The sequence below is a fragment of the Prunus persica genome, chromosome G3, assembly GCF_000346465.2.
Source record: "Prunus persica cultivar Lovell chromosome G3, Prunus_persica_NCBIv2, whole genome shotgun sequence".
Lineage (NCBI taxonomy): Eukaryota > Viridiplantae > Streptophyta > Magnoliopsida > Rosales > Rosaceae > Prunus > Prunus persica.
The window spans coordinates 26,684,432-26,707,209 of NC_034011.1; the positions used below are offsets into that span (position 1 = coordinate 26,684,432).

Sequence of the window (22,778 nt, forward strand, 5' to 3'; positions counted from 1 at the left end):
TCCATTGTCAACTAAAATTGATCTTCTAGGATTTGGAGCATCCATCAGTCTTTTAGTGAAGCTGCGCCAAATGCATGACATTTTAAAATTTCATAAGTTGCGCCAAATACGACAAAACAAGCTGCTATGCTAGCAGAGTGCTTACTTTTATATGATGATAATATGATATCATGGTCTTCTCTGCTTCTCAGTTTTCATCTCTCACTCACTACATTACAAACTTGCACCCTAATGTTGCAAGCCACACGATAAAATAACACACTTACAAGACCAAAATTTCTTTCAAAACTAGGTTGAATATTCAACCAACTCTGTAATTCTCACATCTTACATATTTACTATACTCCGCCGGAATGCATAAAATTAAGGAAGCCGAAAAAGACCCAGAAGAAAGCCTAATTCATGCAGTTAGCTTCTGGGAAGAACTGACAGCATTTATATGCTGGAGATGTAAAGCAGCCAACAGCCCCTTCCAGGTTTCTCCGGGCGCAGCTTTGACTTGAAAATCGATGAGTTTGTTCTGTTTTCTGTAGTAATCTTCCAACGACTTGCTCTGAGATAAAAGGAGGAATGGATAACCGCCCAATTAGCAACAATTCACATTTCCATTTTCCAACGGTCATAAACTAACATATAAAACAGAACAAAGTGGAAACCATAAAACAACTATCTTAAGCCCCAAAAAAGAGCACAATAGTGATACCTGCTCTGCATCAGCAGTGGAGGATTTCAGTCGTTCGTCCGGCAACTGCAGATTTAGATTACGCATGGGGATGGAGTTGCTCAAGCTAAGATATTCCTGACAGGCAGAGGAGCTTCCAGTTCCTAGATTCTGCTTCACCAAGTTCTCATTCGCGCATTTGAAATTCACTACCAAATCAATATCCACAATTTGGTCAACAATCTCCTGTACCAAGAGAAACAAATCAAGGCATTCAGAGAACACAAACCACATTTACTATCCAAATTTCACAAAAATTGCAACGTTTTAAACTTCCCACATAAATTACAATCACAAACCATGAACGTAACTCAGATTTTCTTATAACTTAAAACTTACAGCTTGCATTCTTGTTCGAGGAATTCCATCAAGAATGAATCCGTTTTCACCTCTGTAGTATCCTTCTTCCAACCTCTTTGACAACAATGCAAAGATCACTTCGTCCGGAACAAGCTTTCCTTCATTCACAGCATTGGCAATCTAAATTACCACAAACAAAAAGAAGAAAAAAAACATAAACGGCATCAAAAGGTGTTTAATTTGGTTTATATCAGAAGGCAATAATTCATAATAGTAATAATAATGAAGGGTTTAGCAAGAAAAGAAAAATAAGAGTAAAAACAAAACACAATTAAAAGAAAGTAGTAAAAACAAGAAGAACAAGAAAAGAAAAAAGGGACCTGCTTGTAGAGAGAAGAGCGAGGGTTGAGCTCCTGGCGGACGAGGGTGCCCATAGAAATGTGCGGAACTTCCAGAAGCTTCGAGAGCCTCTCGGTGTACAAGTGCTTCTTTGCCCCTCTATCCCCTATCAACACCCACTGTATCCCTCTCCCCGGGACCCACCCGTCCGAGTCCAACATTCGATTCCGATTCGCCGTCCTCCGATCTTCTTCCTCATCTTCGTAGTAATAGTCGTCATCGTACTGCAGCTGAGCCGCAGCCGCCGATCCGTAGCCCCTCCGGGCCGGAAGGCCGAGGCCGCGGCGAGTTAGCTGAGATGCAACGAGCTGGAGGCGGCTGAGTACGGCCATGGTGGCGGCCAGCGCTAGCTAATGCACAGTTTGTCTAGGGTTTTAGGGAAAGAGAGAGAGAGAGAGAGAGGCTTTTGGTTTTTGGGGAGGAGACAGACGAGGGGTTTTGTTAATGTGAGTGACTCAATGCGGTTGGTTGGTGCATGGTCTAATTACGTTTGATGCCACTCTTGTAACTCTTTGATTATAGTGTGGGGAAAATCTACGTGTCAACATCTCACAAGCCCTCTCCGCTGGTACTGGTTGTAGACAATTAGGGCTCGAAAGTAGGAGACCCACGTGTTGAATGTTGAGCTGGAGTAGTCCACAGATAGTGGAGGGTATGGTTGGTGATGAGTGCCACGTGGATGGTGTCTCTGCTGTCAATGCTTCCATTGGAGTAGAACAAGAAGTGCTGTCTGTTACCGAGCCACGTTGCAAGATTGCAACCAAGGAAACAGGTTACCCTCTGTTAAACTTAACAGCTTCTCGTCCATTTTTCACGAGGATGGATGGATGGGCCTTTTTTTAATATACCACAACATATTTATGGGCCTCTCCCCAAATTAAATTGTTGGGCCTCGAAAACAAGTAGACGGAAAGGGAAAAGAATAAAAATTGAAAACCAACTGAACACTTACGGTGGGGTTGAGATATTTTGCTTTTAGAAAAGAGTCTTAACGACTCACGAGTGAGAATTTATCTTTGCTTCTGCAATGAAAAAGATAAATGTTAATTATGCTTTGGCTCTGTTTCTGTTTTGCTAATAACTTTTTCTTCACTTGTAGTGATGGAATGGAAGATTATATATATATATATATATATATATGTTGAACAAGTGTTGTATTTCCTTCACGCTCAGTGCTCACACAAGAAAATAGCAGCAGCACTCATCATTTTTGTTGATCTCTTCCTCTCTGAAGGCCCTTTTTGGGTGTGCTGAATCATCTTCTTCTAACGTCCACCGCAGCATTTGTTTAAAATCCAGGTACTTATGCCCATTTTATCTCAAGTTTTTGGTCTGCTCCAGTCTCTGTCTGAAATTGTAGATCATCAAAGCATACTTAATGAGATTGATTACCTCAATCTCTTCTTTAGATCAGATGAAATGATATATTAGATAGATACGGTTAAGGTTATCTTTTTCAAACATCCTCTCATGCATGCAATCTGTCATCATCCTCTCATCTCATGCATGCTTAAATAGAGCTATTGGATCAATTTTGTTTTAGCATTAATCATTTCAGGACAATTATTTTCACAGATTGGGAGCATATATCTATTCTATAGTCATGGAAAATTACAGTTACTCTAGTTACCCTGGTGGTGATAGTACATCGATTCTTATAGACGATGGCACTGCTGAAGAATTGAGAAACACCATAACAAAAAATCTTCTTGGCGATTCACCCTTGCCTGCTCATTGCTGCATCTTCAGAGTTCCCGAGTTGATTCGGAGACAAAAAAAAGCGGCCTATGAACCTGACATAGTCTCAATCGGGCCATTCCACCGAGGCTGCGGCGAAAAGTTCCAACTCATGGAAAAAGTAAAACGGTGGTATTTACAGTGCCTTCTCTCATCACGCACTGATATAAGTTTGGATAGTTTGATCAAAGGCATCATGGAGTTGGGCAGAAGGGCCCGTGATTGTTATGCAGACCCGTTGGAGCATCTCAGTCAAAAAGACTTCGTACAAATGATGATACTTGATGGTTGCTTCTTGTTAGAACTATTCCGAAAGGAACTTTGGGATTATCTACAAGATGAAAACGACCCCGTTTTCAACCTGTCTTGTATGCTGGAGTATCTGTACCATGACCTTCTGCTGCTAGAAAACCAGCTCCCTTGGTTTGTGCTGGAGCGTTTATACAACCTAACCGCCAATAACACTAGCCAAACAAGTGCCTCCCTCACTAAACTTGTGCTCAACTTCTTCAAACAATCCGTGTTCGATGATCAGATTTCCGACCTCAATCTCAATCTCCCATTTGAGATTTTGCACATACTCGATCTGATAAGAACCGTGACCGTTGTTCCATTCAAGAATTTGGAATCTCAGAAGAAGGAAGAGCGTGTGGAAGAACAAGAAGAGCGGAAAAACGAGCCAGAATTTCCACAACGGATCCCAAATGCAACAACTCTTTCGGAGGCAGGTGTTCAGTTCAGAAGAAGCAAAAACACCCCAGACTGCATAATGAACATAGAGTTCGACTTCAAAAATGGGGTATTCACAATCCCACCGCTGGGAATTGACGAGAAGACAGGGCCACTGTTCAGGAACCTCATCGCCTTCGAACAATGCCACCACAGTCGCCTGCACAAGATAACATCGTACGCGGTTTTGATGGACAACCTCATCGACACGAACAAGGATGTAGAGCTTCTTCGTGAGAGAGGAATATTGGCGAATTGGTTGAGCCCTGAAGATGCCGCCCAGTTCTTCAACGAGCTTTACAATGACACAACTGTCATTGGATTTTACTACAGAGGTCTCTGCAATGATGTGAATAAATATTACAACACTGACTGGAACAAGTGGATGGAAAAACTGAAGCGTGACTATTTTTCTACTCCATGGGCCGTCATTTCTTTCATCGCCGCCTTTATCCTGCTGGTCCTCACCCTAGTGCAGACCGCATATACAATTCACCCTATCAACGGTTAATAAGCAAGCTTGGATATATGTAATCTAAATAAGCTTTGATGCCGCCCAGTTTGTCTAGGGTCTTTAATTTCTGAAGCTCTGGAAAATTCTGGAAACTAGCCGGATATTTTATAGTCTCTGTAGAACCAGCAGCAGCAGCCTTGCTAGTAATATCTATCTAGAACTACTCTTTGCCGGACTTGCCGACCATGGCCTGGCCGGTTTGTCTTCATTCTTCCAAATTTTAATTTGAATTGTTTGGAAAGAAAAAACCAAACGAGCAGTCATTTTTATCAAATATTTTGGGCGCCAGTGGGTACAGAAAAACGAAAACAAAGAGAATATAACTTGAAGGAAGTTGCTTGCTACTTTCATGATGAATTAATGTTCTTTTCTTTCGGGTGATTGAGGCAGTTTTGACGGTTGGCTGGCAGTGGGCCCATCTATTTCCTTCGAGAGAACTTTGAATTGAAGATGGTAATTAATATATAATTTGTACACCTTAGTAGAAAAACTGGTTTCTGAGATTCCTTTTATAAACAGAACAGGGTTTTGGTTGGTCAAGAAGAGTAGGGTCTTCCACACGTATTTACGAAACTACCCAGGACTTACACACCAGCCTTTGGTCAACCACGACACGCGGCATTGTTTGTGGCCATATAAACTCTGCTCTTACGTGCATTGTAAAAAGAAGACTAGTGCTTGCTTCCTGTAGAATAAAAATTTGATCCAAGTGAATTAATGGACAAAGTGGCACAATATGAGCGCGTTTTCAATCACTTTGATGCAAATGGAGATGGCAAAATATCACCTTTGGAGCTACAACAATGTGTCCGGGCAATCGGCGGAGAGCTGTCGTTGACAGAGGCAGAGGTGGCAGTGGAGCACCTGGACTCAGATGGAGATGGGCTGCTGTGTTTGGATGACTTTGTCAAGTTTGTTGACGGCGGAAGAGAAGAAGAGAAGGTGAATGATTTGAAGGAGGCGTTTAACATGTACGTGATGGATGATGGGTGTGGGTTTAGTTGCATTACACCCAAGAGCCTTAAGAGGATGCTGAGTAGACTTGGAGAGTCCAAGAGCGTTGATGACTGCAAGGTCATGATTTCCAGATTTGATCTCAATGGTGATGGGGTCCTCAATTTTGATGAGTTTAAGGTCATGATGTTGTGATCCATGCAGTAGTACTATGGTTACCTTTCCCGTGTCTGGGATTAGATTAGATTGGGTAATCGACCATATTTATGTAGTGTGTGTGTGTGTATATATATATATATATATATATATGTTTTTATGTTTTTGCTTAGCTTTTGTAATTTTTTCATTCATTAGTAGTTTATTTACGATTCCTTTATGGCTTTAGGACCTGCTTTTCAGCCAATCCTAACTTGAGACAGAGATAAGACAGAGATAAATATTGCAAGGATTTAGTTGATTAATATTAGAGGGAGATTCTTATCATCCCTGGTATGTTTTTTTTTTAATACAAGTGATAGTCTAAACTATATCGGGGAGCGGGGCTTTTCACACACAAAGTATCGATGTGCCATAGAAGTTCGAACTTGAGACCACTGATATGCAAGTTAAGGCCCTTTTTCACTGGGCTTGAACCCGTTGGCATCATCATCTCTGATTTTACACAACAATACAACACAACCCAACACAATCCAACATGTTGCAATTAAGCTTTGGTTCGATTAAGTAGCAGTGCAATTTATTTATTCCTTCCTTTTTGGGAAGGAGGCATTCATACTTCCTTCATATCACAGTTTGATATATATACAAAAATAATTCATTAAAAACACTAAAAAAAAATTCTCTACATACATGTGAACATGTGACTGGCAGAAAAGTAACAGCTTCTCCTTCCAAGTATTTTCCTTTATTTATTTCAGGAAACATAGATGCATGATACAGAGGAGAAAACCTGCTCTTTATTTATTTTCCTATCAGATTCTTGCCCACATATACATAGAGGAAGAAGGAGAGTATTATATAAACCTTACCAAAACGCCAAGACAAGAAACCTAAGACAAATTAAAACATTTAGAACATATATAGCTACAAACATGTCTATTGTTTGGATCCTAAACGCGCACTTTAATATTTATGGTGGGGTTGAGTATTTTATTTTGCTTTAAGTATACATTCTTAAAGAGTGAGAATCTTTGTTTGCTTCTGCCATGAAAAAGATAAATGTTAATTATGCTTGGCTCTCTTTATGTTTTGCTTGTGCACGTTAAAATATAACTTGTTTTTCACATGTGGTGATGGAAGATTATATATATGAGCACCAGAGCAGCCCCGGAAAATTCTAATAAAATAGCAGCACTCATTTTTTATTATAAAAAAGGTGATACCGGACCAATAGGGAGCTTTTATAGAGAATATTTTTGAATGAGTTTCAAAAAGAGAGCATTGTTGAATTAAACATTGGAGCTGGGGACAAAGCTGCCTATTTCCCTAAGATTTATGGCGGTGTTGAGTATTTTGCTTTAAGATAAGAGTATGGTAGGGCCGTTCCTGAAATTTTGAGGGCCCTGTGCAAAACTTAAATGGGAGCCCTCACATCATCTAATATGAAAACATTTATGATAAAAAAAAAATTTGCCGTGACTTAATACCATAAGATAATTTTTTTAATAACTAAAATTCATCATCAATTAGCATGCAATGGCAATCATAAATCAAATTCACAAAAATTTTAATGTTTCAATTTGAGAAAAAGGAAGAGGAACAAGAAGACAAGAACTTTTTTTGTTTTGTTTTGAGTGGTTGAAAACATACACAACAAATTTTTTTGGTTGATTGGAGAAAGCTTGTATATATTGCCTTCCTCTTCTTTGGCATGTTTCCTTATTTTGGTTTTTTTAAGAGCACTTCTAGTAGTGCAACCAAGGGGAGGGCTGGGGGGGTGTTGTTGGTGGGTTGGGCCAAAATTGCATTTCTAGCAACAAAAAATGGCCTGGGCAGATGGTGGGACCCAGCAAACTGGGCTCTTCGAGTTTTTGAGTGCAGCAGCGTTGCCCCGAGTTTTCTCCTGACGTCAGCCTTGGCGTGCAAATTTTTTTTAACATTGGCGCGTGAGTAAAAAAAATTTGAACGCGCTGCTACAGTGCCGCCAACGGCTTTCTTCCATGTGTCGCACTCTGGGCTCTTCGATCAGATTTTTTCCTCCAATCCAACGGCAGGAAAATATTTGTGCAATAAAAAAAAGGAAAAAAAATCAAAATTTTTTAAAAAAATTACTGATATATTTTTTTCTATAAATACCAACTAATACTCTTCACTTTTAACACCAACCAAAATTTTATATGATTATGAGATATGAATAGTATTGACACGTAGGAACCCAAAAATTTTAGCCAAAAATATTATAAAAATTAATTGTTTAGGTAAAAAAATTGTGAAAAAAACAAAAAAATGAATAGTATTTGCCATGCAAAAGGCAACTGCTAAAAACACACATTGCTTTTTGCAAGGGAAGTACTCTAACATGTTTTTTTTTTTTTTTTTGGTTAACAAAAAGAGAAGAAATGTAAATACAACTACTGAATGACACAATACTGACTCAAACCCAACTTGCCTACTAAAATCAAGGGGTTGATTTCCAACTCAATCAAACAGTAGCTTGTGTTATTGGCATGCACGTTTAAGTATATATATAATACCTATAATATTAATATATAAATATATAATACACACACAAAAATTTCGGGACCCTTAAAATCTGGGGTCCTATACGGTGACACCACTTGCACACCCTTCAAGGCCACCCCTGGAGTACAGTATAGATTGGATTCTTAAAGAGCGAGAATTTTTCTTTGCTTGTGCAATGAAAAAGATATATGTTTATGCTTGGCTCTGTTTCTGTTTTGCTTGTGCACATTACAATATAATGTTGGTACTTTTTCTTCACATGTGGTGATGGAAGATTATATATGAGCCCCCGGGAAAAACTTATTAGAATTAGGAATTTTTGTAGAAATATCACATGAATTGTTTCAATTTGTCACCTTAATTTTTCAAAATTCATGATTTGTCATCTGATTTTAACACCATCCAATTTTCCATCCATTTTTAAGGGTATTTTAGTATTTCCATTTTCAAGTGAAAAAAAAGGAAGAAATAAGAGACCTCCCTCATCCCAACCCCACCCGCCCCCAAAAACATCTCATAGGATTCCCCCTCCCCCTCTTCTCTCTTTGTCTCTCTGTCTCTCTAAGCATGTATACATTTTTTATGGTGTTTGAGCATGTCTAATTTAAAACTACTTAAGTTTCCCACCCAAAATCCAACCCCTTCCTTGTCTTCATAGTTTCATTAACTTACACCACTGTGTTTCTGTTGAAGGATTTAAAGTTTGCTAGGTCAGCATATGTTATGTAGGCTACTGAATTATTGGTTTGGTAGTTGTCCTTCCACAAATTTTCAATATACAAATGGAAAAATACCAAAAAGAAAAAAGAAGATGAAAAAGGTGGACTCGGTTTGGGTGGGCTGAGGGATTTGTGTGTGGAGGGTAGGTGTTCCATGGTAGAGAGAGATGGTGGAAAGGAAAGAGGGAAGGGGGAATGGAGGAAGGGGTTGTGAAGTGGGTGAAGTTGGTTGAAGCCAGTGGCGCGCAAGGGATGGGGTGGGGGAAGGTGAGATTTTTTTTCTTTTCACTTTTTAAAATACCCTTAAAATAGATGGAAACTTGGATTGTGTTAAAGTCAGATGACAAATAATGAATTTTGAAAAATTAAGGTGACATTTATCTTAAATTCTTCTTTCAGGTGACAAATTGAAATTTAGGTATAAGTTTAGGTGACATTTCTACAAAATTCCCTTAGAATTATGTTGAACAAGTTGTTTATGATGAATATGCCTATTTCCTCCATAGTGATACAAAATTTGACCTCCTGCGCTGTAGCGCAGCATTTGTTTAAAATTTGGGTGAGGGAGTTAAATGAGAGATGAGGCATGCGGTCCAATCCTCTGTCTGAAGACAATAAATAAAAATTGAAAAACCAACTAAACACACTTTAAGATTTAGATTTATGGTGGGGTTGAGTTTTTTGCTTTTAGATAAGAGTGTAGTATTTCGAACAAAAAAAAAAGAAAGATAAGAGTGTAGTTTAGGCCCTGTTTGGTATCCCATTCAGAAAAATAAACTCAAAAACTATAATTCATTTTAAAAAGATGAGTTTTTAATAATTATTTTAAGATCTAAAAATTTGTTTGGCATTGAACTCCAAACTATTTTTAAAATCTAAAAAATTAAAATTAAAATCAGAAACCCTAGATTCTCAAATTGAAATTAACAAAAGAAAAGGAAAAATCTGTGAGCTTTCAATAGAAACCCTAGAAACCAAAACATGAGAAAGGATTTATCAATTTTGGGTCGGGTAGTGGATGAAAGAGACCTTGATGGAGCTGCAAACGACGACGTTGACCCAGAACCAGCAACGGACAAGAGTACAAAACGGGTCTACCAAACGGGTTTTTTTTAAGTTTTAGACTTAAAATATGGTTTTTAATTTATAAAATTAGATCCAAGTAAGGTACAAAACGGGCCCTTGCATTCTTAAAAAGTGAGAATTTTTCTTTGCTTCTGCAATGAAAAAGATGTATGTTTATGTTTATGCCTGGCTCTGTTTTCTGTTTTGCTTGTGCACATTAAAATATAATGTTCGTTGGTAGTAAACTTTTTCTTCACATGTGAGATGGAAGATTATATATATGAGCAGCAGAGCAGCCCAGGGAAAAAAAATATATATTGCTTTTATGTATGGAGAGCTTCCATGACTCCTAGGATTTCTGACTATCCATTACATCGAGTTCTCAAGATTGCTTTTATGTTCATGACAAGGGGACCTGTGAATTGATATTCATATTAAAGCACGCCAATTGCCAATTATTTATTTGGGTAGTTGTTAATTAATTTAGAAAAGTGAAAAGTTTGCTAGGTTAATAAGGGTAAATCAGGAAAAATCTTATTGAAGTATTGTTTCTCTCTCATAATAATGTTATCAAATAAATAAAAAATAGGGAGACTTTGGAAAAGCCCAAAGGAGAGAGAAAATTTTTAAAAGAAGCAAAAATGGACAAAATTGCCCTTATTTATTTTTTGATTTCCTAAGAAATCCTTTACATTTACATGTCTTTGGTTTGAAAGTTGATAGGTTATTCTGTCTTTTTTCAAAAAGCTTTGGCTTTTTCCAAAAGTGAAAGTTTTTTTTATGGGTAAAACCTAAATTTACTTAAAAAATAAAGAATTAACCATAGTTAAACCCATGGACATTTGTCAACTTTTGGGAGGGGTGGTGAGGGTACACCTAGGGTTAAGATGGTGAGCAAAAATGCACCCCAATTTATTTATTTCAGGAAACAGAGATTAATGATACATAGGAGAAAACCCGCTCTTTGTGTCCCTATCAGATTCTTGCTTACATATATATACAGGAAGCGGGAGACTAGTATGTAAACCTTACTTACTAAAACGCCAAGACAAGAAATCTAAGACAAATTAAAACATTTATAACATATATAGCTACAAACATGTCTTTTGTTTGGATCCTTGAAACCTTTATTCACATCACATGTTGCTATTGGTTTTTGCTGCTGCCTTCACTAGAGGTTTACAAGAGCTCTCACTGATTAAAATATTCTCTCCTTCTTGGCTTAGCGACTCTTCTACCAACCTTGACAGTTTCTCAACAATTTCTCCTGCACTAGGTCTCAAACAAGGGTCTTCGTCTACACAAGCCCTCGCAAGATTCGCCAACGTGACAGCTGCATCGAACGAGTAATTTTCACCCAACCCGCTGTCCATCCATTCCCTTAGCTCATCTGCATTATCTGACTGCAATATGGACTTGATTTTCTCTGAGAGCCAAAAGTTCCTTTCTCCCTTCTCACTTGGCCTGCTTATTGGTGTTTGCCCACACAAGACTTCCAACAACACCACCCCATATGCAAATATATCAATGCTTGGAGAAATTACACCCTGGTGAATATATTCAGGTGCCATATAGCCAAGACTCCAAGAGGCAGCAGGGCTGGTTGAACAAACTTGGTGGTCATCAGTGTCATTTTCAGCACACTTTGCCATGCCAAAGTTTCCAATCTTGGCATTGAACTCTTCATCTAAAAAGATGTTTCTGCTTTTCACATTTCTATGGACATAACTTGGGTTCATTATGTGGTGCATATACTGTAAGGCCATGGCCACATCAAGACATATCCTCAGCCTTTGGCTCCATGTCAAGAAACAATAGCAGGAGGCAATGAACTGGTTTTTGATTGCCAATCCACCATGAAGCCAGTCTTTCAATGATCCGTTCTTAGCATACTCGAAAACCAGAAATGATTCTTGACCCTCAGTCAAACAAGTGCCCAACAACCTCATTATGTTGGGATGGTGGTGAATTGCATCATGACATAGCCCAAACTCAATCCTTGAGATGGTATCTAGTTGTGTGCGCTTTATTGCCAAGTTCTTCCCACTGAGACGGCCGTGATATACAGATCCCTCAATGTGGCTGCTCGAACTGAAGTCCTCGGTTGCTCTTCTCAGCTCCTCAATGCTAAATGTCTCCACCAGCACCTTGTGGGGCGTGGTGCTATCGATGATCTGACCGTCTAAAGCATCCTGAGATCCCTCAAATGAGACTTTCTTGTCACTTGTGGTTCTTACACTTAAACTAAGCTGTTGCAGTTCCACATCACCTCCTTTTGGCGAACTCTGTTTCTTTTTCTTCAACTGAATTAACAAGAAAGCTGCTGCAATTGCAATGCTAGCTCCAATAATGACCCCACTAAGTGCAACATACAATCCAATCTTGTGCATTTTTGCTTTTTTCTTGTGTGGACTAATTGCTGGGATGCTAGTTGCTGGAAAATGCAAGTTGGGCTCACGGCGTTTCTTTAGGGGGCCAAGTATAGGTTTGCCATTGAGTGGAATCAGAAGAGATGTAAGAGGTGTTAAGCTGCTTTCAGGTCTAAAGGTTCCTCCTAGTGATCTGTTATTTTCAGATATGATAGCTTCTTTGGTAGTATTGAACTTAATTGCTAAATCAGAAATAGAATCACCTTCACTCACCGGATAAGACAGCAAGAGTCTTGATTGTGAAGATGAAGAAGGACAAGCACATCTCAAGGGGATGAGTAACTGAAGCTTATCAGCAAGACCCCAAGGCGAGACACCCCAGTTCTTCTCTCGGATGGCTTTGCAGGTTGTCAAGCCTTCAAGTGCTTCAGCAATGCCATAAAAGCTCTCCCCCTTAATGGTAGTTTTTGTCAATTCAGCATGAAACAACCCTTCATTGCTGCTGCATTTACAGTCGATTGGTATCAACAAAGGCTCATCTTTTGGAAGAAACTGTGTGTCTGCTGAAAATCCGTTTGCTTCTGCAATCACGAACCGGTTGATGCCTAAGTAAGCACTCAGATTGAAAAGAGATGAGTAGTATGAGTTAGTCCGGAGAATCAAAAACGTCCTGCACTGATTCTCTAGTGATGATCCATTGGTTCCAGCAGAAGTGCAGTGGTAGCCAGAAGCATCAGGAGATGTGGTCTCGCAGCTTAACAGGTTCTGTGACTTGTGTCCAAGTGCCGCAAACACGAGAAGTGAGTTGAATAAGAGAGAAACTATCAAGTGGAGCTTAGTGAGCAAAGCTGCAGCCATGCCAATGACCACTAGACTGACCACTCACTTCCGCATGATACAAGGCCTATAAAAAAAAAACAAAAAAAAAAACAGTTAAAATACTTACTTTGAGAGAGTGAGTATTTTGGATCCATACAAATATGTTGGAGTTGAAATTAAATACAAGAATTCTATCAAAGTTGGACAGGATTCTTGGGGATGACAAAGGAATTCTATATATTAATTGCTCTGTTTCCAGCTGTTTAATTAGTCCTTACCTTGGGCTAATTCATCCGAAGTTCCAATTGCCACTGATCATAAGTAGCTACCAATCTTTCTCTAACTCGCAGAAATCATGTGTGCATTCCCCAAAATGAAAAGATGGAAGCAAAGCTTAATTGGCAGGCAATATCAGTATGGATCAAAATGGTGCAGGATTGGAAAAGGCTGATTGGGAATTGGAGAAAAGGAGGATAAATTTAGTCCAAATGCATTCGAAGAGACAATGACGCGATGCATGTTAAAGGAGAGGCATGAAGGAGAGAGAGGCCTACACTACACATTGATAGGTCAAATTGGTGATGAACGTGATGAACATCCTTAGGTTGACAAACGCCACCAATACCCATAGCCCTATAATCAATATTTGTCCTCGCACATCACATCACACACGCGTTGCTTGTATGATAATTAACTTTTAGTCATAGCCTAAAGATGAAACCATTAAGTGTGCATAGTTATAAATTCATTTCTAAAAGAAGTAACAGGTAAAAAGAAAGACCCTTCATCATATATGAGTTCAGGCCAGTTATTTAAAGCAGTGTGCCCGCTCCCTTGCATCTGAGTTCGATCCCCCTTCCCGTATATTGCACCCTTATAAAAAAGAAAACCCTTCATGCTTGGTGAGAGAGACAATGAGAGGTCATGGAACACACTCAGATTCATTCAGGAAAACTTGTTTGGGAAATCCAAATGCACGAATGTGTGTCATTCATTCATTCAAGAGAGAGAGAGGATCGAAACGAGCGTCGCAGTTGCAGTGTAGTACAATTTCCCGCACATCCTCCCAAGAGAAGAGGACTAAGCTAAGAACCCCAGAAGGCCAGATGAGTAGAGTGATGATGCATGCACTTTTCGTCCAATCCAAGTTAAGATTAAGAAACCCAAGTACGGTACCAATGAATATGAATGAACCGAGAGTTCAACAGAGAAGGGCACGTGATAACACATGCAAACCACTTCTCTTGGTCAACAGGATTAATATTAATAGAGACTTTAAAACCAAGACGAATTTGGGACTTTGGAGCATGCCTGAAATCTAAATGCCTTTGCCGAGACATTAAAAAAAGAGTAGTTTCTTCTCGTATCATGCCCACAAAACTTACACTAGTGTCCAAGTCTCACGTGTACTATTATGACAATGCTCAGGTGGAAATAGGTATCACCCCTTCCCCTTTCTCAAACGTTTAAAAACACATCGATCCGATCTCTTTTTTCTCTTGTATGGTATGAAATGGGTGCTTCAAAAACGATAGTTAGCGAAAGGAAAAACACCAAACAGAATTTTTGGACCTGCTTTGCACGTGCGGCAAGGCTAGCCCCAAGGAAAGAGAAAAAAAATGTCCTGCATCAGCAGTAGTGGATGCCAAATGAAAACATTTTGCAGATCGCATATCATGTCTTGCGCATGTGCATCAAAATTAGAAGTGCTCCGCAGATCAGGAGAAAACATATCTTAAGAAGAAAAGAAAAATAAGCATGTGCAGACGTGGTAGACATTATTGTCTGGGGAGTAATGATTATCTAAAACAAACAAGTATCACATAATTTCATGATAAATAACACTCGAGAAGGCACCCTCAAATATTCTTATTCAATCAAGTTTCAGAACTCACCACGTCAACTGGATCATACATGCTGTGTAGACACTGTAAATATACGTTGATATAAAAAGAAACAAAAAAACCAATTATGATACATCTTGCATGTACCAGAATCAACTTTTGTGTTGAGATTCCTCAACACTACTTCTCAAAAGGGATATTACTGCACTAGGGTCTGAGGCTCCAAACACTGAACTTCCAGCAACTATGCAGTTGGCTCCGGCAGAAGCTGCCGTGTTAATGGTTGAAGGCCCTAGGCCACCATCTACCTGCGTAATGCCATTGACACTAATGAGATGCATATCCTCTCGTCCCCGGGAAAACGACCCTTAAAACCCCACATAGAATGTGTGTGTGGAGAGATACACCATATCGTGGGTGAACTAATAGAACTTGCATATAAAAAGGTTCAGAGGATACATTAGGGGTTAACTTACCTCAATATCTAGCGAAGGGTATCTTTCTCTCAGCGTGCGCACCTTCTCCATCATTTCTGGCATGAACTTTTGTCCACCAAATCCAGGTTCTACAGTCATAACAAGGACCATTTCCACGGGATTTTCACCTTCAACCTGTGGATTACAAAGCATCATTGAATACCTTCTCAATTCGAATAATTCTGTGGAGTAAAAGTTACCGAATACTCGACAATGTATGCAATAGCAGTAGATCAGATTTTCTTTATTAAGTTAAAGAATGGCCTGTCAGTAAGCCTGGGGATTCAATACACACACACACACACACACACACCCCTAAACAGAACTGAAAATTTGCAAAACACCAAACAAAGGAGGAAAGAAGGAGAAAGAAGTAAGACCAGAGGATAAACATCTTCAATTGGTGTTCCAGGCTTTAATGCCACACCAGGCTTCATGCCCTTGGACTTAATTCTTTGAACAAGTTCTTGCCAATTTTCTGCATAAAGGAGGATAAATATAGAGACCCTTTGGTAACAGGAAATAAAAGCAAAATGAAGATCCCCATTCCCAAACACCACAACCCACCTTTGGATACCTCGACATGAAATGTAAAACCTGAAGCACCAGCTTTCGACAAAGGTTCTACATAATCAAGAGGATTTGTAACCATAAGGTGACAATCCAAATACGCCCTGTAGGTGAAGTAGAATGATGCCTACATTACATCCATTTATTGTTGGTAAAATAAAATAAAAATGAAAAGAGAACATGTCAAGGAAGTTACTCTGTGTGCTTTCTCAAACTCTGAATGACGGGTGCACCAAGTGTTAAGTTTGGGACAAAGTGCCTATTAAGAAAAGAACGGATGAACAATAAAACGACCCCCAATATTTACAATTGTAAGAAGTAACGGTGTGATTAGTAGAAAACATAAAAGCACTTTACTTTGTCTTAGTAAGCACATAACAAATCTTTCATAACTTTAATGGCACAATTAGATTATGAACATGCTGAATTGAATACGAACAAAATCACACACTGATTCAATCCTACTAATGGAATTATCATCTCATACAGTTCCAGTACTATCACAACTTCGTGTTCTTCTTCTTCCCCTCCCCCCCACATCCCAAATCCAGAATCAAACACTTCATTGTATCAAAATTTAAGGATGCGGAATGATCAAACCGAATTGGATAGCAGTCACTTGAGAGACATGGAAACTAGTAAATGAGCAAAAGCGAATCAAACCTACCCATCCTGCACAAAGGGACGAGAAATACGCAAGTTTTAGTGAAAAGAAAAAAGACATTGAACTTCATCAAACAAAAAAGCTGATGAATTTCGAGGGGGTACCATGATGTCCATGTGGAGCCAATCGGCGCCAAATTTGAGCATGCGCTCGGCCTCCGATGCCAAATTGGCAAAGTCCGACGACAGCATCGACGGTGCTATTTTCGCCGCCACACCCATTTTCCAAAATTCACAGCTCTATTCAACCACTTTTCAGTTTGGTGGGCGAGAAGACACCTTGACAAGTCCAAGAAAACAAAGTTAGATCAAGAGGGTTGGTGGTGGGTGGAGTCGTGAGTGAACATACGGCGTGGTTCTGGTTGCTTGCTGAATGGAAGGTGGGCTGAATTGGACTGTGATAGATAGAACACTCTTTTGAGCCCAATAAGAAAATGGATATTAAGAAATGGCCCACTTAAGACAATTCCTGCACTTTGGCCATTGTTAATTCAGGAGAGGGATGAGATAGAGACAGCCATGGAGAGAGGGAGAGGAACAAACAAAGCCACGTGGACGGACGGCGCATCGTGAGAAATTTTGTATGTTGAATAATTTGAGTGATTGATTGATAATTATTCCAATTGAAGATATGATAATCATGTGGATATGCTGAAACCACCGGATACAAACAGACATGGCCAGCCCAAACACAACACAAATATTCCAAGTTTAATTTCAACTCAAGAATCGCTTATTGCAATTTGAATCTCATTTTTTTAATTTTGGCATTAAGCAAGCATTCACATCGTATAAATAAAGTTAGAGAGTAGGTGGTTGTTATGGGTTCACATCTTCTAAATTGCTCTTTCGACTTTCGACGTTTAGGGGCACTGCCACTGGGTCCCCTACCCCCCAACCTAAACCCAAACGCCAAACCTATGTGTTTCTGTGATTCTCCCACCCCATTATGATTATGTGAAACTTTTTTCATCCGTCTTCCCTTCTCTGGAGAAATTAAATTGGTTTATAATTGGCAAGTGTTGAAAACGAAGGGGAAAAACCAAAGTCCATTTCCTATCTTCTTTTGGTTCTTATCCACCACCACTATATAAAATATAAACACAACATGGATTATGACATGCATACCAACTTTTCATCTACAAATCACCACTCTCTCAGCAGTCATCTTCCATTGTGTTATCATTTGGAACAGTAAAAGTTTGGCTTTCCCCTCCATTATGCAAAGCCTAATTACTCAAAGATAAAGTTGTTAAGTTTTGACTAGAAAATAGATAAAGTTGTTAAGAGCAATCAGTTATCTCTGTAATTGAGATTTCCGTGTTCAAATCACCCTTCTCCAATATCGTTTATTTGTTTGAAAGGAGAAAAAAACCTAATTACAGAGAAATAATACCAAACTCTTCCACAGAGCAAAGTAAAGGCCCCTTAACGCATTAAAGGGAAAGTAGATGAAGCACTTTATTTGTGTTACAAGATAGTTTACATGTGCTATAAGGCCAAGACAGACAGGAGTCAGGACCCATCTTTATCTTCATGCATGCTTAAGTTTAGCTCTTGTTAATTAACTCAATAAATAATTAGGTTATGGTAAATTGTGCAGCACAGCACCGCGTTGGGTGAAATACATCATTTTCAACTCTGCTCCGAGCCACGTCTTTGAATTCGTCTCTTGTAATGAGATGAGAACATGCAAAGATTAGTGGTTTTTTGGGGGATAATACAACAAAATTGAAACGACAGGACGTCGATTAGGAATATCATGTGATTTACTGATAAGCAATTTAATATTTTAATGTCTGCTGTCAATCAAAACTCAAGCACAGCAACAAGAGCAGGGCAAACCGGTCATGCTCATCTAATTTGCTGCCTTCTGTCTTGTCAAAGCATGGCACAGTGCATGGTTTATCTTTGAGTGTTTGACTTTTATTTCCTTGTTTCTCTTGGTTTTGGCGTCGGGTTGTTCACTTTTTTTTTTTCACTTGATCGTTGGACTTTTTTCTAACAAAACAATATTTAATGTATACGAGGGACTGAAACTCGAGTATAAGAAGATGGACAGATTATTTTGATTAACTGTCTTAGCTCATTTACGATCGTTTGTTCAATTTTGATTACCACAAACTCAATGTGAATAATATTTTACATAATTTTATTCTGTAATTAAGCCTTATTTGAAGAACAATTACTTTAAATTACTATATTAGTAACAACTTTTTTAATTCAAAGCCTTTTTATTTATTTAACTTTTGTTTGGTCAACAAAACCCGTGTTAGTTATTAACTTTTTTTATAGTTGTAATGGAAGAGATTATTATGACTTAATTGCAACCTAATACAAAGGCGACCAATTATGAGATTTAATTCAAGTCATGGAATGGAAATGGACACATGGATTCAAAAGCCATGTACAGTGTACTATCTTGACCAATAATATTACATAATAATTCATTTACACGTGAACGTTGTAGTAATAACATTTCTTTTTCTTTTTCTTTTTTGAAAAGGAATTGTTTGTAGTAATAAATTTTAATTGCCAATTTTCGTGAGTGTATCTGAAGTCAACTTCTGACACGTTGAACATTCGTTAACATTTATACAAACTTGTTTAAGGGTTATAAAAATGTCCTGCTAAAAAAAGATGTATAGAATAATGGTTTTGTTTAAACAACAAAGAAAGAATTAACAGGCGTGACATTCCTTTGATTTTGTTTGTAATTCAATTCAATGAATTACCTATTTGTTATTATTATTAAAAAAAAAAAAGGTTTATCATTTGAGAGATTACCGGATACGCAGGAGAAGTTAAGAAAGATTAAGCATGATTAAAGGTTTAAGACTGATTTTATTCCATGTTGAAGAAGAATTTAAACACATTCATGACAGTCGTGATCTTTCATCGCCCGTTCATCGCTCCATATTATTATTATGTCCAAATAGTTCTCAAAGCAAAAACCTTTTTCATTCCGTTTAACTTTTCACAAAAAGAAAAATAATTCAGAGAGTCTCAACTCAGGGTCAGCAGCTTAGACATGAGACTGAGAGAAGCAGTAGGCCCCACAATTTCCACCCAATAGAAAAAGACGAAAAGCTCAGCAGCCCCCCAGTGGGTCACCACCAACCCTGAACCCACGATTCCGCGTAAACAGTAAGACCTCCTCCTCAGCGCATCTCGTTCTCATAGAGAGAAGAGAAGAGCGTTTACTTACCTTTCAAGGCCTATCTCTCTCTCTCTCTCTATCTCTCCGCGGGATTTTTATTTGCAAAGGGCACATTGGCTCTCCTTAAGCATAACGCCAAAAAACGCCTTCCTCCCTCTGCCCTCTTATTTCTCCTCCTACTTTACTCTATCTCTTTCTCTGTCTAAAAGGGCGATGTTCAGAGTGGCACTGATATAATTATTATTGGGTTAGATAAATAATAGCAGAGAGAGAGAGAGAGAGAGAGAGAGATGGGTTCATGTGTTTCGATTCATAGGGACGCGGACTCCGCCATGAAACTCAGACTGTCATTTGGGTCCAAAACCGACAAACTCGTCATCCCACCCTTCCCAGTCAACGACAAACTCGCCAATGGCGACCGCCCGATCAACGATCCTCCTCTTAAATCTCATTGGTCGCCCTCTCGCTCCGTCACCGCTTTCCGGGACTATGGTAAAATAGAAAAGCTCAACTTTTTAAAGACTAGTCTTGTGTGGTCAAACAAATCAAATATTATGACTTTTCGCTTTTTAATCTTCACCAACGATCTTCACATGGATAAAAATACGTTTGTAGAAATCAACCCTGCGTTTGTGCGTGGTTTTTGATCATCTGGTTTGCAATATTTTTGTACAAATGTCTTGTATTTGGCGTGCTTGCTTTGTTGATTCGTTATGAGGTGTATGAAAGGTTTATGCTTTGAGTCACTTTCTCGCCACTTGCTGCTAGCTATGGTTGTTTTATTTATTTATTTTTGGCTCCCTTTAATTCGAATTCCTTGTTTTGGAGTCATAAGGTAAATTTCGTTTTCTCCTTACTTGTAGTAGTAGTAGTTAGAGATTGCTTTACGTTTATGACACTATCTTCTTGCCTTTTCAAGCGAGATTCTAGCGCTTTCCAGAGCCCTTATTTCTTGCAAGTGGTTGTGCATTTACTTTGCGAATGCGATCTATTTTTTTTTGGGCACCGGAAAAAATGAATATCTTTTTCCTTTGGTTGCTGAAATCAGTTGGCTTATTGTAATAGTTTCGATCATGCTGCTATTATTATTTTTCTTTTTATAGAAACAACCAAACTTGCAGTTAAATTTGTCTTTCACATGCTGGATAGATAATAGGTGAACTTTAGAAATGTAGATTTCTAGGATTATATCAAAGATTGGTGAACCAAGCTTCCATGAAAGCTTGGTGCTTGGAGTATGAGTGCACTAGTTACTCCAATGGGGATGAGGATTCGGTCGTATTTAGTATAGATGACTCATTGTGATTGTGGTCCTCCCTGCTTTCATTCATTCATTTCAAAGCGATGGATATACATATACATGGGGCCGTTAATGTTACCTTAATGCCTCTTGTGATTTCAACTGTCAAGGATCATATCAATACCTAAAATTTAAAGTGGTGGATGGATCACATTTGGAAGGTCTTTAACTTTTTTATGTGTTGTCTAAAGAGAAGAAGAGGAAGGTTGTACTTGTTTTTATTTGAATAGCTAAACTGATCAGTTTCGGGAAGCTATGAAATGAAACATTATTGGAAAACCAAGGAAGGTGAATATCAACCAAGGACTGATTGAATATCATCCGCGGTTGCTAATCGACTCTTGTTGGCTCTTCCCTAGCTTGGAAGTAAAGTTACATTGACCCTAATGTTAATTGTTGTGGCCAAATATGTTTACTGGATAGATATCATATACTTAACTAAATTCATGCACTTGACATGGTGCACCTAATTACTTGTGTTCCAACTTGGCTATATCTAGATTCTATACTCTCTCTGTTCTGTTTGCTGGTGTTTGTTAGATGGATGTTCTTCAAGGCAAGCATTTGGGATCTTCTTTTAGCTCTACTGCATTTCCCTAATTAAGTTTTAGTTCCATTTTTTCTTTAGCAGGTAGTAGAGAGGAGGCCTTTTTTGATACGAAGCCGTGGTTGGACTCAGATTGTGAAGATGACTTCTACAGTGTCAATGGTGGTAAGCATCTAGTCAAATGCTTTGAGCCATTTTGTCTTTCTAGCTTATAATTTTTGTACCTTTGATTCCTTCTACTGCTATGCAATGTACATTGTATGGCAACTAAGTATGTGTAATATTTGCTGAAATTCGTTAAGCTGAAAAATAACCTTGATAAAAGTTCATGAGTAACTACAGGGCTGGCTGTTGGGTGGGTTAGTTGTGCGGTGCCAAACGAAACATAGAATTCAGAAGAGTTCCATTTACTTCATTTCATTTCATACCACTCTAACTGTTGTTGGCCCTTTTAATTTATGGTTTCTCATGCAGACTTTACCCCATCTCGCGGCAACACTCCCGTCCATCACAGCTTGTCCATTGGCTCCTCCCGAATGAACAAAACTCCTTTCGAGGACAGAATTCCTGGTCCATCTCCAACAGAAAAGAAGAAGAAACTAATTGAACTTTTTCAAGAGAGCTTAAAAAATGATGACGACGATGACAATGCAGTAAAGCCAACTACACCTAGTCTCCCACCAAAATCTGTCAATGGTACTCCTTCTGTCCCTGCAACTAATTCCGTCTCTAGTAGCGAAAGGACAGCAAACGGAGATGTTGCAACTGAGAAAGAGAAACCAATTAGGTCTGTGCAGTGCTGCCTTCCCAGCTTAGTTTCTTGCCGTAGCTCGAGTCAGAGGAAGAAGATGAGCCCTACCATTGCTGTAGTTGATAAAGTTTGATCCTGGTATTTTTCATACAATGTAAATGGAAGAAGCCCGAGAAGTTGCCAAGTTGCGAAACTTAGACCTCAATGTTCTGTGTAAAGTCCAAGAGATAGTTCCCTGTTGTTGAAATTAAGAATTTTGGGATCGAGGGCATGTAAAGAGAGAAGAAAAAGTGCAATGCTATGAGAAATTACTACAGCACAACCGCAAGTTGATAATGCATATTTAAACACAAGTTGTTACAACTTGCATGTTACTTGGTTACTTGGTTGTTGTTACTATAGTACGCTTTCTGCAGTTGGGTTTCCCATGTTTTGTTTACTGATTTTAAACAAAACGCA

The 22,778-nt window shown here is 38.7% G+C and overlaps 6 protein-coding genes across 7 annotated transcripts; 3 read left to right on the top strand and 3 right to left on the bottom strand.

The window, feature by feature from the left end:
- On the bottom strand, nt 108-1,891 carry LOC18784281 (probable adenylate kinase 7, mitochondrial). Its single transcript, XM_020559379.1, has 4 exons — nt 1,402-1,891; nt 1,061-1,201; nt 704-907; nt 108-553 (listed from the first exon to the last, which is right to left on the bottom strand). Exons 1-4 carry the CDS (start codon nt 1,750-1,752, stop codon nt 401-403), a joined length of 849 nt encoding a protein of 282 aa, XP_020414968.1. The 5' UTR covers nt 1,753-1,891; the 3' UTR covers nt 108-400.
- Nucleotides 2,587-4,576, top strand: LOC18782616 (UPF0481 protein At3g47200). The gene is made up of 2 exons (XM_007217358.2): nt 2,587-2,719; nt 2,996-4,576. Exon 2 carries the CDS (start codon nt 3,024-3,026, stop codon nt 4,395-4,397), a length of 1,374 nt encoding a protein of 457 aa, XP_007217420.1. The 5' UTR covers nt 2,587-2,719; nt 2,996-3,023; the 3' UTR covers nt 4,398-4,576.
- Nucleotides 5,081-5,738, top strand: LOC18784053 (calcium-binding protein CML38). The gene has a single exon (XM_007216673.2). It carries the CDS (start codon nt 5,118-5,120, stop codon nt 5,547-5,549), a length of 432 nt encoding a protein of 143 aa, XP_007216735.1. The 5' UTR covers nt 5,081-5,117; the 3' UTR covers nt 5,550-5,738.
- On the bottom strand, nt 10,703-13,396 carry LOC18783379 (protein LYK2). Its single transcript, XM_007214809.2, has 2 exons — nt 13,287-13,396; nt 10,703-13,093 (listed from the first exon to the last, which is right to left on the bottom strand). The coding sequence occupies exon 2, from the start codon at nt 13,045-13,047 to the stop codon at nt 10,957-10,959; it is 2,091 nt and encodes a 696-aa protein (XP_007214871.2). The 5' UTR covers nt 13,048-13,093; nt 13,287-13,396; the 3' UTR covers nt 10,703-10,956.
- Nucleotides 14,787-16,885, bottom strand: LOC18781855 (ribulose-phosphate 3-epimerase, cytoplasmic isoform). Its single transcript, XM_007215866.2, has 7 exons — nt 16,667-16,885; nt 16,566-16,570; nt 16,095-16,157; nt 15,896-16,002; nt 15,709-15,806; nt 15,329-15,463; nt 14,787-15,160 (listed from the first exon to the last, which is right to left on the bottom strand). Exons 1-7 carry the CDS (start codon nt 16,781-16,783, stop codon nt 15,005-15,007), a joined length of 681 nt encoding a protein of 226 aa, XP_007215928.1. The 5' UTR covers nt 16,784-16,885; the 3' UTR covers nt 14,787-15,004.
- LOC18782582 (uncharacterized protein At3g27210) lies at nt 19,747-22,734 on the top strand. 2 transcript variants are annotated; one of them, XM_007215859.2, is made up of 3 exons: nt 19,747-20,213; nt 21,653-21,733; nt 22,043-22,734. In XM_007215859.2, the coding sequence occupies exons 1-3, from the start codon at nt 20,012-20,014 to the stop codon at nt 22,450-22,452; spliced, it is 693 nt and encodes a 230-aa protein (XP_007215921.1). In that variant the 5' UTR covers nt 19,747-20,011; the 3' UTR covers nt 22,453-22,734. The 2 variants fall into 2 exon arrangements, with proteins under 2 accessions (XP_007215921.1, XP_020415306.1); XM_020559717.1 differs by having other exon boundaries at nt 19,760-20,213; nt 21,650-21,733.

Coding starts and splice junctions, on each gene's coding strand:
- LOC18781855 (XM_007215866.2), bottom strand. CDS start 16,783: ATGGGTGTGGCGGCGAAAATAGCACCGTCGATGCTGTCGTCGGACTTT. Junction 15,807..15,895: donor TCATGTCGAGGTATCCAAAG/GTGGGTTGTGGT, acceptor TCCTTTATGCAG/AAAATTGGCAAGAACTTGTT. Junction 15,161..15,328: donor ACCCTTCGCTAGATATTGAG/GTAAGTTAACCC, acceptor GGCATTACGCAG/GTAGATGGTGGCCTAGGGCC.
- LOC18784053 (XM_007216673.2), top strand. CDS start 5,118: ATGGACAAAGTGGCACAATATGAGCGCGTTTTCAATCACTTTGATGCA.
- LOC18782582 (XM_020559717.1), top strand. CDS start 20,012: ATGGGTTCATGTGTTTCGATTCATAGGGACGCGGACTCCGCCATGAAA. Junction 20,214..21,649: donor CACCGCTTTCCGGGACTATG/GTAAAATAGAAA, acceptor TTTTTTCTTTAG/CAGGTAGTAGAGAGGAGGCC. Junction 21,734..22,042: donor CTTCTACAGTGTCAATGGTG/GTAAGCATCTAG, acceptor TTTCTCATGCAG/ACTTTACCCCATCTCGCGGC.
- LOC18782616 (XM_007217358.2), top strand. CDS start 3,024: ATGGAAAATTACAGTTACTCTAGTTACCCTGGTGGTGATAGTACATCG.
- LOC18783379 (XM_007214809.2), bottom strand. CDS start 13,047: ATGGCTGCAGCTTTGCTCACTAAGCTCCACTTGATAGTTTCTCTCTTA.
- LOC18784281 (XM_020559379.1), bottom strand. CDS start 1,752: ATGGCCGTACTCAGCCGCCTCCAGCTCGTTGCATCTCAGCTAACTCGC. Junction 1,202..1,401: donor GCTCTTCTCTCTACAAGCAG/GTCCCTTTTTTC, acceptor GTGGTAATTTAG/ATTGCCAATGCTGTGAATGA. Junction 908..1,060: donor CTCGAACAAGAATGCAAGCT/GTAAGTTTTAAG, acceptor CTCTTGGTACAG/GAGATTGTTGACCAAATTGT.